Source organism: Excalfactoria chinensis, chromosome 2, assembly GCF_039878825.1.
Source record: "Excalfactoria chinensis isolate bCotChi1 chromosome 2, bCotChi1.hap2, whole genome shotgun sequence".
NCBI lineage: Eukaryota > Metazoa > Chordata > Aves > Galliformes > Phasianidae > Excalfactoria > Excalfactoria chinensis.
Window position 1 is genome coordinate 74181484 of NC_092826.1, and position 18053 is coordinate 74199536.

At 35.3% G+C, this 18053-nt stretch overlaps 1 protein-coding gene across 3 annotated transcripts in view; it reads right to left on the reverse strand.

The window, feature by feature from the left end:
* Nucleotides 1-18053, reverse strand: part of LOC140247704 (cadherin-9) — a 97102-nt gene that overhangs the window by 42465 nt on the left and 36584 nt on the right. For all 3 annotated transcript variants that reach the window (XM_072327571.1, XM_072327570.1, XM_072327569.1), the window contains exon 3: nucleotides 4372-4666. In XM_072327571.1, the coding sequence (XP_072183672.1) occupies nucleotides 4372-4666 (295 nt within the window). The remainder of the gene's footprint in view (nucleotides 1-4371; nucleotides 4667-18053) is intronic.

Below are 18053 nucleotides of genomic sequence, written 5' to 3' on the forward strand. Positions count from 1 at the left end.
ACGTAAAGTTAGTGGGATCATGTTTTTGTGAAACTAATGAATATATTAAATTATTTTGTGAAATAACACAAGCCAACTTAAGTAAGAAAGTGTATGTGTCTGCTTAATAACAAAACCCACCTGTCTTCAGAGGCACCCATGTAGGTGGGCTGAAATGTTATCAGTAATCACTGTTTTACTCACTTAGTGGAACAAGAGTAGTGACATGTAATACATGTGAGTTTCAGTTCAACTGAGTATGTGAGGAGGGTGAGAGAGGCAGATTTAGTACTGTTCTGCTCCCAAACTTCTATAGCATTCCATTGTTGCCTAATAAGCCCACATTCAAATTATGCACAATAGATTCATGAAAAACGAAAAATATTGCTAAAAGTCACATCAAAATGTTACAATTTGTGAGGCCACATTAGTAGCTGTCCAGGGGCCACAAGCCACAGGTTGGACAAATATGTTCTAAAGATTTCTAATCTTGAATGCACTTCTGTCATCTCAGTCTTCTATTCCATTTTCACTGTTTTCTGATCTTCATTTTCAGATATACTAGTTTTCCAAACAACAGCAACCCTACCAAACACTATTCCCTCTTTAATTCCTCTGGACATGTTGCTCTTCTGTCACCATTTATTTTACATAATTCTATGACGTTAGGATTAATTTTAAATTCTGCAGTCCAGAACTTGTTTCCATGCCAAATTTAGCTACTGGACACCTATCTCATTTACTAACAGCAGTGTATGCCAAAAACACTGACGAGATTGTCTTGAGGTGTAGGCGACATGCTTGCATGACTGACAATTGCAAATTCTGAAATTTTTTTATGTTCTGCAACAAGCACTATGGAAAATATAATTTGGACTGCATATCCAGACAAAAGGAAAGTCAGTAGTTGTTCATTAAATCTTTCCTATTGCATTAAGAGGAATTACAACTGCTTAGATAATGTAACACATTGGACATTATTTTTTTTTTTTTTTTAAGATGTCCTACCAAATGTGGAACTTTCAATCCAAGAGATACTTACACAGCCCACTGCTAACCTACATTATTTTTGAGTCCAATTTTTGCTACTTTCTCCTTTTCTTTCTTTCCCCTGCATTTTATTTTATGCACCATTTAGTGCATTTTGCTGGTTTATACTAATCTGTCTTTCTTTTATCCAGTTAGTTCAAGAACTACATCATTTTCATTCTGTATTGTATGTTTTCTGTTGTGTGTTTTATGGGAAAGTTTATTTGAGCACCATTTGCTCACTTCCCTGTAGAGAATTTTTTTCACCTTTTTCCTCCCAGGTCATTTACTCCAGTCATGGCATCTGCTTCCTCATCTGGAGGAATGAGGCAAAGAGACTCCAAGGAAGAATACCTTTTTGTATTTCTCACCTATCTTAATGTACATTATGCTGCTTAATTAACATTTTTATGACTAACTGCAGAAATACAAAATTTCTGCTCCTTGAATTCACTGAACAGGGTTTGGGGCCTTCTTCTCTGCTGCTTTTATATGTGAAAAAAATACTTTTATTCATTCAAATTCAAATGCTAAAAATTGACATTCTGGTGTAAATTTATGGTTTCAAATACAAATAACATCAAAGAAGAGCAAAAAGCAACTCATATTCCTTTTTTGCCCCCACACTGAAAGCTAGAGAACTTTCATTTTACCACTTAAAAGCTTTTTCTGTAGTGCTGTCTTCACAGTAAAACACTTTACTGCAGTTTTTTATTTTTTTATTGACAACTTATTTAAAGTACGTAATTATATATTATCTTCTTCCTTATTGCTTATAGACATTTCATAGACTTAAAGTCTCACAGGCAGTTCCAAGGCACTAGGTCCTATATTTCTCTATTATTTTTATGCTTTTTCACTGATTCCTAGGAGACTGGACTAAGCATTTAGATTTATCATGGACATCATGTTTCTTACCTTATCTATTCCAGTATAGTACCTTACTTAAAAAAATATATTTCAAGTTAAATGTAACATGCACACTGACAACACTTTTCCTTCACAAGTTATCAGGAAAGAAAATTCTGAATTGGAAAATATTTTCTGTTTGAATGCATCTTTAAAATAACAATTTTAGGACTCTTCACAGTACATGTAGTACTGTTGGAATTCCATTCTCTTATTATAAAATTGTCAGGTTACACTATCACAGAATCATAGAATCACAAAATAGTTTGGGTTGGAAGAGACCTCAAAGATCAAGTTCCAAACCTTTGCTGAAGGCAAGACTGGCAACTTCTAGATCATTTACTAGATCAGATTGCCCAGGGCGGTATCCATCCCTCCAAGGATGGACATCCACAACCTCTCTGGGTGGCCTAATTCAACACCTCACTATCCTCTCTGTGAAAAACTTTCCCCCAGTACCTAAACTAAATCTCCCCTCCTTCAATTTAAAACCATTCCCTTTGTCTTATCACTATCTATCTGCGTAAAAAGTTGATTTTTCTCCTGTTTGTAATCTCCCTGTAAGTACTGGAAAGCCATAATGAGGTCTTCCCACAGCCTTCTCTTCTCCAGACTGAACAAGCCTAGCTCCCTCAAACTTTCTTCATAGGAGAGGTGCTCCAGCCCTCTGATCATCCTTGTGGTCCTCCTCTGGATCCTCTCCAAAAGGATCTTCCGGCCTGTACACACATCTGGGATTACCTTGACTCAAGTGTGAAACCTTGTACTTAGGTTTGTTGAACCTCCTTTTGTTCACAAGGGCCTGCTTTTCAAGTTTATCAAAGTCATTCTGGATAACATTCCTTCATTCTGTGTGCCCCCAGAGGTGCAGTGGTATAAGCTGCTGCCTGCGGCACTGGAGGGCCCGGGTTCGAATCCCCCCTGTGGCACAGGGGTAGAAGTGCCGCTTCGCTACACAGGGGGCTCGAAACCCGGGAGTTGGACTCGATGATCTCTAAGGTCCCTTCCAACTCGCACGATACTATGATACTATGATTCTACTATGTCACTGTACTACCCATCTTGGTGTCATCAGGAAACTTGCTGAGGATACACACTCAACCCCATCCTCTGTCTCTGATAAAGATGCTTAAGTGTATTGGTCCTAATAAGGATGGACTGCTGGGGGACACCACTCATTACTGGCATCCACTTGGGCATACATCCACTGACCACGTCTCTCTGACTATGTCCTTCCAACCAGTTCCTTTTTCACCGAATAGTCCATACTTCAAATTCTTATATCTCCAATTTAGAGGTAGGGATGTGATGCAGGGCTATGTCAAAAAAGCCTTGCACAAGACCAGGTTGATGGCATCAGTTGCCACTGATGTTCACTTCATCCACTGATGCCATCCATCATAGAAAGACAGTTACATTTGGTGATGATTGTTAACTTCAGGAAATTATTTTTGCAAAGGTACATATTGGTTGCAAATATTCATAGGCACTTTTTTTTTCTGTCACAGAAATGGCATCATCCAGGGCTGATTTTGGAAACCATTACACTAATTCATGATAAGTAAATAACTCTTGAGACTTACCTATGTGTTCCCCATAGTCCCAAGTATTTTACACTTACTCATCTTATCAGAGAGATTGTCTCTACTGTAAAAAATTAAAATACATAGACAATCATGATTTACTCTAATGAATGCGTAATTGTGAATACTATCTATGATGTTAGTATTTCTACAAAACTTGAAGATTTATTATATTTTGAGGCTATATTTCTCACTCAACTACTAATGGTGTTCCACATCTCTCGATACAGCTGTGAATTGCTTTAAGCTAGTTATTTCTTAAGAAAAAATATTTATTTAACCAAAGATCTTATTTATTTGGGAAAGATGTTCATATGTTTGGTATCCTAAATAATAATAATAATAATAAAATAATAATAATCACAATAATGTTGATAACAAAGAAATAAAAGCAACAATCAAAAATCAAATCAGTCAGTACTTTAGCAAGATACTGTGCACCATTTTGATACAGAAATTGATTTGAATACTTATTTGCTAAAAGTGTCTCATGTCTAAAGCAACAGAATAGTTTGGTAGATTGTACTTTGTAAATATAAAGAAAATGTATTTTATAGAAATGACATTCTCTGCTATGACAAAACTGTGTTGCAACTGATAAGATGATTTTATATCTTACATTCTTTGCAGGTCCAGTGGGCTTACAAGAGCAAAAGAGTAGCTTATAATGTGGAAAAAGGATTTAAATGTGGATGGAGATTAAAGAAATAAATAAAAACATGAAGCAATCATTTACATTCCCTATTGACAGCGGATTTTTTTTTCCCTTGGATGTTCATAGAAACTAAGTATCTCAGATAAGAAATTATTTTCAAGTTCCAAATCAACCCAAAAATGTTTGGATTCTATATAAGGATAGTTTTTTACCTACCAACTCCAGACATCTCCGGAATACTGGCGGTGTACAGATCCTTGGTGAATTTTGGTTCATTGTCATTGATATCGTGGATTTTAATGATAAATTCAGACTCTGGCTCCACTTGTCTTCCAGACTTTCTGTCTATAGCCTTGGCACGTAGCACATACAGGGACTTTTCTTCTCTGTCCAATTTCTTTGCAGCATGAATATCTCCTGTATTTTCATCTATAACGAACAGACTGCCAGCCCCATCTCCTGTTAATATGTATTTTAAATTTCCATCTCCTTTATCTTGGTCAGTGTGTAGCTTCAGGGAGGTAGAAAAGAAGAATTCTATAAATATATGTATTGTTATTACAGACCAAATCATTCAGCACATATGAATAAGTCTGTACAATCTTGACTGTAATTGGGGTCAGCAGTGGTTATCTTCTGAATCACTGTTGAAAAAATTACAAATTTGAGACTCAGTTATGCACAAAAAAAGTAGTTCTAAACAAATTTCTAAAGACACGAGGGGATACTGAAGATTATGTAGTAATGTTCCAAATTAACACCCTGAAACAAAGGATAACACTTCTTTAAATAGTCTATCAAGAAACTGATAGTAGTCTCCTTATTGAAGACTTTAAAGATGTCAGGCAGTGTAAAACTTGCAAGTTTCTATTTGGAAAATAAATCTTGTTTTCCCTTTTATTGACTGTTGAAAATGCACTCTTGCATTAGTATCTTGTAAAGAGGAACAGATTTTAAGGATTAAAGCTCTTGATCTTCCCCAAATCACCTATAAGTGTTTTGGTTTAAGCAACTTGTGTTTCTAACAAATTTCTTTTGAAAGATCTTGCCTCAGTTAATTGCTACCTTCCTTCTAGTCATCTCCACATGGGTGAAATAATTCTCAAAAACACTGGGGGGTAAATTTTCAAAGCATCAAGTGGGATTTAACAGTTTTTTTTTCTTACTATACTTCTCCATAAGAGTTCAAAACAGTATACTTGTGAGCTTACCGGTACTGATTACTTGCTGTACAATACCACTGTGAAAAAGTGCTTAAAAACAATGGCCAAAGCTTAAGGCTGTCTCAGATTTTAGAAATTCTGATACAATGCTTTTCTTGAATTCTAAAATTTCATTTTACAGGGGCAAAAACTTGCTTTTTAAAGTCACCTGCAGTACATTTCCCTCAGATATATCTTTACATTCACATTGGATCATAGCTCAGTAACCTGAATGTTTTTCAAATATGGTTAAAGGAATCCAGCTTTTCTTTCTTTCTTTTTTTTTTTTTTCTCTGAATAAAATATAGTATGTCACCCACCTGAAAATATATTGTTCAGTGTCAGTAAAGACTTTACTCTAGATTGTCAGTAAACCCAGAAAAGTTATTTTTTATATTTTTTTCTAATTTCTCTATTTTAGTCTCTGTTTATCTCTATGTTTTGTAGCTGAACCACTGCATCTTTCCACTACTACACCTGTATGAAAGGTAATAGTGGAGGATTTTGTTAAATTCCTTAAATTTTACTTTTTTCCACTGATTTTACACTGTAACATAATACTATTCACCGTACATAAGCTGATTACTCTCTTGTTCTTCTGGAGCAAAAAATGGATGATATGACTATCAGAACAATTTTACTGTACTGAACTTACTGTATTCAGTGCACCTCTGTAATAAATCTCTATGAAAATTCTTAAGGATTAAATACAGCATGTTCAAAGAGTTTAATACAATATGCATATAGCACTCAAAAAAATCCTCAATGACAATTTGCCAGCTCTAGAGAGAATACAGAAAGAGTAAATTTAAAGACTGCATCTTAGTACAGAACGTGGAGTTTTATGTAATTAACGGAGTTCATTAAAAGCATTTGATTATAAAACCTATTCTTATTTCCAGAACAAAGAAAAAAAGAAAATCAAAGTAGATTTATGTGTGTATCAAGTACAAAATATAGTGTGTTACTTTCAGTCAGATGATCTTCTTTTGTGGCATGCAGCACAATTTCTGTGCACTAGGAAACACTACACATTTATTCATGAGATGTTCCTCACTTTGTGGCATATAGCTTTCATTTATTTTCTTAAGGTAGAACCTCTTCAAAATATGCCAACAATATCTGATGTTGCAGGCTCAAAGAGTGAACCCATGGGGCAGTAGAAGGAAAATCACCCAATGTTGGTGTCAAATGGAAAAGGTAACATGAGGCCTGGGGATAGTGTTAATGAGGTTTTGGCCTCAATTAAGCTTATTCCTTATCCTTTCTTAATATTACTAAACATATATATATTCAAATGCAATTATTGATATAAATTTATATGACTTGCTATACAAATTAAACTAGACTCTCGCCTACAGGTATCATAGCAGTCTGCCTCACAAACTGCATATGAAGGGACTTAACTATCAAGAGCATCAGTCTTGAATTCTCAGGAATGTAATTTGTCTCATATTTATACCAGATTTGAAACAGAATTTTCAAGCACAGTATATTTTGAAATATAATTTAAAGGTAACAGATTTTTATATTCTACTGCCCACTTTCTAATTAACAAGAACACTTAAGTACAGTTGCAAAGTAACACTTATTCCATATGTAATAATTTCTAATTCCCTTGAATGTTTTATTTGCTCTTAGCATTTGATGAATGAACAGAAAATAGAAGATGTTCTGCTGGGTATCTTAATTATCTTAATTTCTTATTATTCTTTCACACATATTTATTTTTCTGTAGTCTCATGTGTTGCTGTTTAAATACACTGTCAACACAAATTCTCCTGAGGATTATCAGAGACAAAAACATCGGTAATAGTTATGGCAGTGACAATTAGCTGTTTCTGTAAAAATGTATGTCATATGAATATGAGCATATTTTTAGATGCTCTCTCAATCTTCTTTCTTTATTTGCATGTGAAAAATATGCATTTCAAATTACCCGTTCTATCCAGTTCTACAAAATGATTTTTTGTTTGATGTGATAATCAAGATCATGATATTCTCCAAATAAATCTAGGCATAAATATACATGGGTCCATGTTACTGTAATTTTCAATAAGAAAATGAGTAGAAAGACAACAGATGATCTCTGAGATCTGTAGCATAATTTTATTTGCCCTAAATTAATACATTGCACCTTTGATCTCCTCATGTACCACTCAATATTTATCAACAAAATGTAGTTATAACACATAACTTCTTGGTTTCAGGATTATTACAGTCCATAACTCCTCAAAAATTACTATCACTACACATGGTAGAAAACATACCTACAATGGAAGGAAAAGGAATTTCATAAATGGTCAAGTTTAGGAATTGTTATGGAAAGAAATAAAAGTAGGAGAAGAAAAAGAAAAAAAAAAAAAAAAAAAGAGCAACTTACAACTTATTGAGATGGATAAAGAGATTGCAAATATTAATTTATGAAAATTCAGAAAGGTGGTATGTTCTTTTCTGCGGAGATGAATAAGAAGAAATGAAGGACAAAGATGCCTCAAGAAGAGGGTAGATCCACGTTTACATTGTGGTTTACACTTTCAATGATTTACAGTATGCCTCTGTATCATGGTATAGAAAAAGGGCTATTACTGCAGACTTCTTATCTCCACTGTCCTCAAGCAGACATTAGGGCTCCTTGCTGTTTTGCTCTCTTCTATCTGCTACAGGCACAACAATGAAAATGTGAAGTGTAAATGCTGCTGGTTTGTTTGTTTTGAGGCTATCACAAGTCAGCAGTGAAAACTTGGAAGCTATAACAGAACTCCCTCTCTCTCTCTCTCTCTCTCTCTCTTTTTTTTTCCCCCATGATACTGAAAGCTGTTTCAAAAGTTATATATTGATACTATATATATATATATATATATTACCAAATATCTGTTTAAGGATTTGTTGAACCACATGCAGCTGTCCAAACATTTCTGATCATTTAGTAAATCAAGTGCAATTATGACTCAGATGGAAACAACTTTTTCCCCCCAAAGCCCTGTATACTCAGCCCCTTGGTTTTCAGTAAAGTTATTCCCACATGCCAGTCACAATTTTGTCTTTCCTAAAGAGTGTTTTTCCTTGAGTTTAGCTTTCATTTATGGCTTAAGGCAAAAAGACTGGAAAAAAATAAAAAAAATAAAAAAAATAAAAATTCATAATACTTACATAATGCAGCATTATATTAATATATTAATAGTCTGACAGTTTGGGCTGTAACATATCCAGACTGATTCTGTAAAATATACCTCAGTAGTCTGAACATGGCATACATGTTCAAGTGGCAAAGTGTTCTCAATGGTCAGATTTAGCATGATTCTTTCAATTATTCTTGTGTCTTCTTAAATATGAAGCACAAATAATGGAAAGGAATAGAGACTTTTTTTTCAGATGTGTCCAAAGTGTAAAGTAGTGCAGTAAGCCTTTTTTAACAAGAGGCAGAAAAGAATGTTTCTAAGGCTCATCGGATATCTAGTAATAATGATCTGTAGCCAAAATTTCTGGGCTGAAGGGAAGAAAGAGGAAGATCCAGTATATGTTCCTTTCAAAAAACCATGTGCATATTTGCACTGGAATTTTATTTAGATATATTACTAGGAGTTAAAAAGGTTATTCATATTCAGGTGAGAAAGAAGATAGTAGTTGAGGAGGTGGATGGATGAGTACTGAAAATAAAGTAGATGAAACTCACATAAAAATGCAAGAAGTAAACTTGAAATAAGACTTCGTAGCACTCCATTCAATCCCAAAATCTCACATAAAATATGCTGAGTGCTAGAGACAAGTAGGATATTAACCAGTACCCTCATTATATGATTTCAGTTTTACAGCAGCTGGGATACAGAACCAACATGAGTTCTTCCTTCATTAACATTTTAACTAATTAAAAACTGTAATGACATCTTAATAACTGCAGTGGTTCTTTAGTGTAGATTGGAGTAGCAGAATCTGCATTGCCTTAATTTTCTATTCATGTATGTTTAATCAAAAGTTTTCTGTATGTTCTAAGTGGCAATGTATTTACCTGACATGAATCTGTGACATCAGCACAAACTTCTTAATTAACCTGACTTTGTGAGTGATGGTAACCTAAGTGACTGTATATTAAACAAGGCAAATGACATTTACTTTTCTTATCTTCTACTTTCCAGCATCTGGTTCTTGTGTTCAGCTCTCTATTGTTACAAATTCTCAAGGGAATGATACTGTGAAAAACACCATCGACACCAGCTGCAGGTGCTGATTTTGGCTTAATGGGGAGAGGTAAATCTAGTTTTCAGTTAGGAAGTGCTAAGAAGAATTCTTAGCAGTATTTTGGTGCTGCTGATACAAAAAAAAAAAAAAAATCATTTTCTTCACCCACAAGTTCTCCTTGTAGTTGTAGTACTGGAATACAGCTGCTTTCTCAACTGTCTCCTTCCCTTGTACACCTTCTCTATCTCTTGTGCCCTACATGGTAGTTTGTAGTCAAATCTGGAAAAGTGGTTGTATTCTTACTTCTGTACAAAGAATTGGATTTCAGAGCACACTGAATTTGCTTGTCTACTGTACTTTCTTGATTCTTCAGATCAACTGCTGAGATGCAGGTTTTCAGCCTGATTAAAAAAATCAAACTTTTGCTACAGTTTGCCAAAGACTATAATTTTTCTGTTCCAGAACATGAGATACAGGTTTACTGTAAATGACTGTAGTCATCAGTTATGTCCACAGATAAGAAATAATCACATCACAACTCAACATCAAACTCTGTCACCTTAATCAGTCCCTGGAGCAGTTGGTAAATCCATCATTATTTTAAAGGACTTCACAACAAGACAGTACAAATATTTTTCATAGATTTTTTTTTTCCATCCAGAAACTTCTGGGTAAAATCTTTCAGCATATGTGATTTCTTGCAGTTTCAGAGGCTTAAAATTCCAAAAGATATGCATAGAGATAGGCCAAAATAAAATCTCCGTCCTTTGAAACAGTTTCAATTTTTGATATGGATTAATTTGGAAGAACAAGGGGAAGAGGGATTTGATCATGCAACTGAGAGATGCTTATCTCATTCTCATCTTGTCCCATGAATCTAATGTCCTTAAACTTGTCTAGTTATCCTTTGTCCTAATTGCACAAGAACTGGGCTGATCTAGTTCTGCTCTTTCCAGTTGTGGATCATCCACAATAATCTGAAGAAACTGACAATAACAGGAATTATTTAATAAATTTAATCACAAATATTTACATGAGGGGGACTTTAAGGGGGAGAGTTTGTGTATATACAGCATTATGCAAGAGAAATAGAATAAGATTGAGATGTGTCTGTGTGATCATAGTATCTCTTTTGCTCTAAAATCTGTAAACAGCCTTCTGTGTAGGCAATACCAAAAAGCCAGGACCAAACTGCAAGCCAGCTACTTCAAAGGAAGCAAACACAAGAATGTGAATTTTCCCTAAGCTGTTCAAATATCTGTTCTTTCCAAAAATATTCCAAATATTTGAAGATATTTACTATCATTAACAATATTTATTCTTATTTGAATGCACTTCAGACCTGAAAGAATGATGATTTTGAGTTCCAAACATTGATTCTCAATCAGTAATCAGAATCAGAATCAAAAAATTTTCAAACCACAGTGAAAAAACATATATATATATATATATATATATATATTCCCCCAAAATTTGTGTTCTGCATTTGACAAGCTAAATATTTTGTGGTCAGGACACTAGTTGCATCTCTCTAGAAGTTCCGGCCTCAAAACTCATTCTAGAATACAACTGTTCAAATGTGACTGTTTAAAATCCTTACATTTGGATCTGAATTTAAATATTAAATGAACAGTTATGGAAGGTAGGTAAAATCCTTTTTGATTTTAATCATCCATTTTTAATGTTTATTTCTTGGCAAAGATAACCAAACAACACAGAAAGAAGGGGTTAAATTAAAGATATTATACTGTTTATTCTACAAGTAGTACTGGAATTGTAAATTTTCATACTCATCAAAGGGCACTCAGTGAAAGTATGCCAGAGAGGTATCATCCATTTTTTGTGTTCTTCAGACTGAGTGCTGTTCCCCATGCTCACCACTGCTCCCAGACACAGTGTCTTGGAACAATCTAAGGTTCAGATTCTCAAAGGTGGATATATCAACATAAGGTCTGAAATCAAGAGGGGGCACAATAAGCACTAAGTCTTGAATATATATTGTGATAATGTAGCTTCTTACCTGAACCTATTGCTAAGGGAAAAGTATGCTGGAGAAAAAAAAAAAAAGTTTGGAATAAAGATTTTTTTTTGCTATTTCTTGTTTGTAACTGATATCACATTTATTGAAATTTGCATTATGTACTTCTACAGTTCATTTACATTTCATTTCAGATTAACGCCTTTGGAAGGTCATCACTGTAACAATGGCAAAGTCAGGGTGGCGGCTGGAACATTTACCAAAATAATTTCATTATTTTCCTGGCACAAGAAAATCTGGTAAGTACAATACAGTTTAATAAGAGTCTGAGACAGGCTTTCAGGTTTAACCTAACCCACAGGCTAGTTTTACCTGTCTGATTAAGCATGAGGACTGTTGCTTAGTGGAGAACAAGGGTAAAACTGCCTGGGGCTTTTAATGAAAACTGCACAAAAGATGAACAGCGCACAAAGAAACTAAAGCATTAGGCTGAAACCATGTCTAAAGCCCTGGGGGAAAAAAAAAAAAAAGATTTTGGGGGGAAATAGAGTCTTCAATGCTATCATATCTTTTGCAGAATTATATTTTTGTCTTAGTACTTACTCAGTAATTTGGACATAGAGCAAGTACATAGAGCATCAAATTGGTGTTCTTGCTAATTATACTATGACTTTTTTCTGAAATAAAATACTGACCATTATATGTTGAGCATTTGGAGACAGATTTTAAGATAGAACTTGATAATGTGGTAATATGAGGGATTAAAAATGCTCCTTTTTCAAATATTTTTCAACCTTGACATGCGCTGTTATTTCTGCCTTGATTTTCTCTTCAAACAATAAGTCACGTGAATGTGCTAAATTTTTGCCTTTGCTGTGGTTATTCAATTCTCTAACTGTTGACATTTGCTTCTGTGATTTCAGTTGACTGTTCCAACTCTGCTGCCACCTGCTCCTCACAAAAATAGGTGTTATATCATTTCTGGTTTCACCATAGGTACTCATAAAGTACTTCAAGATGTTCTGTTGAAAGGTACTTACTTATTAGTACTAATAATTCTAATAACAATAATCATAAAATCTTTTTTCTCTACTATGCTTGTCTAAAACACCCAAATAAATATTCTTATTTAAATAAATAAATAAATCATAGTTTTTCAAAAAGCTTAGAATTATTTTAGTCTGTATGTTTGTTTGATATATCCTTTTCACACTGAAAATAAACCAGATTTAGCCATTTGAAGTACAAGGTAAGTTAGGCACAGTAGTTCTAATCAGAACAGGTAATTCCTATTTGTCACCATTACTTGCATTTTTGAAGTGCTTAAGAATTTCTTTTGGGATAGATTTATACTTTGTATGCAATTCTAAATGCTTCATATGAATTGGGAATCAGGCTGTTACCTCTTCCACTTCAAAATTACTAGCTTGCACAAAAATATTTTCATATTCTGTGAAACTTAGAGCAACAGTGAAAAAAAAAGTATATCTATTTTTCTACTTTACATCCCTGCTCCAAATTACTTCAGTGACTATAAATACAGAAATAGGCTTGCATGCCAAATTCCTTTATATATATATATATATATATATATATATATATATATATATATAATACCTAAATATTGTGTGTTTAAAATTGTAAATAAATATACATGGTTAAATAAGTGGTTATATATTATAGCCACTTGTGTTAAACAGAACATACAGTATCACAGAATCACAGGGGTTGGAAGAGACCTTATCCATTTGCCTCCCACCTCCCTTTTATAAATATTTAGATATAGATATATTATATAGATATAGATATATTATATAGATATAAATATATAGATATTTATAAATATTTCATAGTATCATAGTAGTATCATAGTATCGTGCGAGTTGGAATGGACCTTAGAGATCATCGAGTCCAACTCCCGGATTTCGAGCCCCCTGTGTAGCGAGGCGGCACTTCTACCCCTGCGCCACAGGGGGGATTCGAACCCGGGCCCTCCAGTGCCGCAAGCAGCAGCTTAAACCACTGCGCCACTGGGGGCACACAAAAAATTTTTGTCTCAGTCTTCTTTTTCCTCAGGCTGAACAGGCTCAGATTACTCAGTCTTCCTCATACAGGAGATTTCCCTTCATCATATTGGTATATTTTCACTGGATCACTTCTGGGAGACCCCTATCTGTAATTCCCTCTAAGTTTTTGTGGTTGTCATTTTCAAAAACTAATTATTTAAAGGACCTTTAGTCTCAGCATTTCATATTCAGACACTGCAGTGTAGAGCCAGAAGGTAAACAAATACTTTCTGTATTTTACTTTACATTTGTTAGTTCAGTTCTATTAGTCAGCTACCCAACTGGTTGCATTTGAAGGTTTGATGCTCTGTTACCAATTGGTACTTGAGTGATTATTCATCACAAATGTTTATTAAAAAGAAAAATATGCTTACGTCTATAGTCCCTGTAAGAACTATAAGGAAAGTGCAATTTTTAAAGCTCCTGTCAGTACATGCGACATTTTTAACAGTTTGATACAGTGTTAATGCTACTTAAGCTACATAAATGTTGGGAAAAAAAAAAACAATTTTCTTATTTAAAAAAAAAAAAAAAAGAAAAAGTCATTCTCAGTGTTCTGAAAGTATACATATTCCTGCTCTTAATAACAAGTACCTAGCAACAGATAAAACATAAATGGATAATGTCAGCAATTAGAAATTTTACATTAGATAAAATTATTTTATGACTGCTTGTGTGGAAATATACTACTACATATACCACTTAACTTTTCTGTGCTTGTCATTTTTATGTATTAGGAAAAGTTAAAACAACCATTTACATCATAAATTCAAATATTTTGAATATTTGGTTTTGTTGTCATCTTCATTTTTGGATGCTAGGAGGAAAATTTACTCAGAGTGGCAATGCAGTGGAACAGGTTGCCCAGAGAGATTGTGGATGCCCCATCCCTGGAGACATTCAAGGCCAGTTTGGATGTGGCTCTGGGCACCCTGGTCTACTGGTTGGCAACCCTGCCCATGACAAAGGATTGAAACTAGATGATCTTTGAGGTCCTTTTCAGCCCAGGTCATTCTGGGATTCCATAATTAGTTCTCTACAGAGAGAGGTGAGGTTCTGGAACAGGCAGCCCAGAGGGACTGTGGATGCTCCATTCCTGGAGGCATTCAAGACAAGGTTGGATGGGGTCCTGAGCAACCTGGTCTAGCACCAGCTCTGGAGGTTGGTGGCCCTGCCCATGGCAGGGGAGGTGGGTCTTGACAGTGTGACGGCTCTGCATCCATGCCTCCCTGCCTAAAAGTAGACTCAGGGAGCTGGGGCAGAGAGGAGGAGTCAGGGTGTGTGAATCAGGTGTGCTGTTCAAACAGGGAGAACCTGTAAGCCTCCTATTCAAGGGACTACACAGTGAGGAAGGCTATTATCACTGTGAAGCAAGTGATAAGTGTGGGGACACCAATTAATGGCCTGGTATTGGGGCAAAGGCGGTGACAGCACTACTGCTGCAGGACAGAGTTGATCCATCACATCCCTTTAAGGCTACTCTAACAGTGCTAGTGAGTCTGCTGGTTTGCCATGGCTGCACTTTGGTGGAATACTACCAGGAACAGTGTGGAGACCCGGACTGAAGTGCCATGCACACATGATAGGAGGGCTGTGGCCAAGAAAAATGGCAAGACTCAGACTGAGGTCCCAAAACAACATGCTAGTGCACAGGTCTCTGGCTGTACTGAGTGTCTGTCAGAGACGGGCCTTTGCAGTGCTAGGTGAGAGAGACAGCACTTGTGTAAGATACAGCCAAAGTGACCTACTCAGCCTTGTGGTTTACCTGAAGGAGGATGTGGAGAGGCTGAGGAGCATAAGGGAATGAGAGAGGGAGACAAGTAGTGCCAGTCCCTATTGGTCCTGAGATCTTGGCATCCAGCTGAGGCTCCACATGGAGCATGTCACCCCCTGCTGCCTTGCAAACAGGTGAAAGAGGGGAACCAGCAGGCAGGCAGGGTTCCTGCTGCAGTGAGCCCCCTGTCCTCTCCTCCCCCTAGCAACAACAGTGAAGAACTGAGGGGTGTGGAGTAATGGCAAAAGGTCCCTGCTTGGTGATGCAGGCACAACAGCCCAGATATTCCCCTGCCTCCCCAGTTGTCCCTACAGAACAGGTACAGTGCTCTGCAGGGACAACTCTACAGTGGTGATAATGACGGTTCTCCCCATTTGGCAGTGCCGCTGAAGTCAAGCTGGACTAAAATTAGCATTAAAACCTCATTGGCAAATTCTATGATTCTGTGATTCTATGATTCATTTTCATTGTGTGCCCTTACATGTTATTCAAGTCAGTTCTCCCCAGTCCTGCTTTTGATCAAATAACCATTTAATTTATGGCCTTTTAAATGGAATTCCAGAGCTCTTTTGTAAAACTATATAAGACTACTCAGATATATAGATGTTCTGAGGAAAAGCATGTTTACGATAAGCATAATAGACAATTACAATTCTAAAGTGGAAAACATAAAGATAATAGTACATAAGGTAAAAATTAAATAAAATTTTAATTAAACCTCTTTAGTATCCAAAAATAATTTTATGGCAGGATTTGGCTAAAATTTTGTTCGTTTAGCTGAATCATTCCTTTCAAAAAGTTCTTTGAGATTTTTTAAGTCCTACAACTTGAAAATAGGGGAACTGGTGTAATTTATCCTAACATTTCTTCTTTGGCAGTGGAGAATATATAATTACAGTTTCTCTTTAGTGCAAGCTAACATAAATTTTATACTGTCAGTCTGATATTAATTTTCTCACACTCCCAATTTGAAAAAAAAATAAAAATGATTTAATGGCTTCTATTTGTAATTGGCATACTTGTCCCTGAGATGTGAAGCAAGCTAGGGAGGAATTCATAACTTCTGGCATGTTCATGGAGGCCAAAATGATTTCTTCTTTTATTACCCTGTGCTGTGTAGAAATGGAAAAGAGAGACTTCAGGTGAGTTACCTGACCAAAAACAGAGAGAGTAGAAGTTTGTTTGTGTTGCTCTGGTGATACATACAGGGAGGATTTGACCAGAGTTAAGAATCTCTACAGCTCACAAGAGAACACAGATTTCTCTTCTTATTGATATTCAGCATAATTGTACATTGAGTGATTATGTTGGCTTGACTAAAACATTTTTCTCCTTCTACAAGAACAGAATGTGTGATGATTCCTTCAGTGGACAGGAATTGATGTATTCGATACATATAGGAAGAAAATCCTGGCTGCTCTGAGTCATTCATTGACAGCTTCTCTGTTTACCTCCAAGTTGACTATACATAGGCCTTTCTTGAACAGGCAAGGTGTTTCACAATAATGTGACACACTCAAATTAGCCTTTCTATATAGCCACATATTGATTTGCTCTGATGAGTTTTTCTCTCTTTTTTATTACTAGACTGGCAGATATCAGTAAAACACAACACAGACAAAACATTTCCACATTTCAGAATTGCTCCCATAAAGTAATCCATGGAATAAATATGCAGCCCATAAAGTAATCCATGGAATAAATATGCAGCATCATGGAAAGTATCATGATAAATACATTTTATGATAAATACATTTTCTTCACCCTCCCACCTTTTTTTTTTTTTTTTTTTTTTTTTTGCAGAGTAAATGATTGCCTGATAACAGGCAATTATAGGTCTGCAGATTACTGATAGTCTAAATTTCTCTTCTCACCAAAAGTCTGGGAAATGCCAACCTGTGAAGTTGTAATAAGAAGCTAGGTCTATTGTGGCAGGTCCCTAAGCCAGCTGGAGCTCTGAAGCACACCTGCATAACTCTTTTAACATAAGGACCAAGAGGCTTTTAAGCTCAGAAAATCTATTTTTTATTAAAATGAAAATGTTATTTCAAAGTGCAAGTGAAAGTTACTATCAGAGACAGCAGAGAATTCCATCTGACATGTCCACATGGCTTTACACAGTCTCCCTTTCTTTTTCTTTTCATTTCTTTCTTTTTTTCTTTCTTCTTCTTTTTTTTTTTTTTTTTTTAATCCAGCTTTCATTTGTGTTAGTTTATCACTCTCAATCCAAACAAAAGCTTTTTACAAAAGGTTCTTCAAATCTTTGTTTTAAATGATTGCTTTGACTTAAAGTTTTTGTCTGATCTCTGTTGCAAGGAATGTGACTTTATGTCAACACAAAGATGACCAGGCCATAGAGTGGCATTTGTCTTAAATAAACATATATCAACAACTGAATGGATGTTAGTGTTATAAATGTTTCTCCTTGACTTCGTTAAAAGAGTGTGAATGTTTTTCTAATTGAGTAAGACCCACATGAGGATACGAACATGTGGCACAGGCCAACAAAGAGAATAACAAAGAGAAATTAAACAAATTAAACAACTATTAAAAGAGTTTTTTAAGTGAACAGTGAGGTTGAGTGGACTTCAGTTCACATAATCCTTTAGAGAGACAGAAGATGCCCAGCATTGTGATGATTATGAAAAAAATTCCATTTTTATATTCAATATTGCACTCTCCACATAGAATATCTAAAA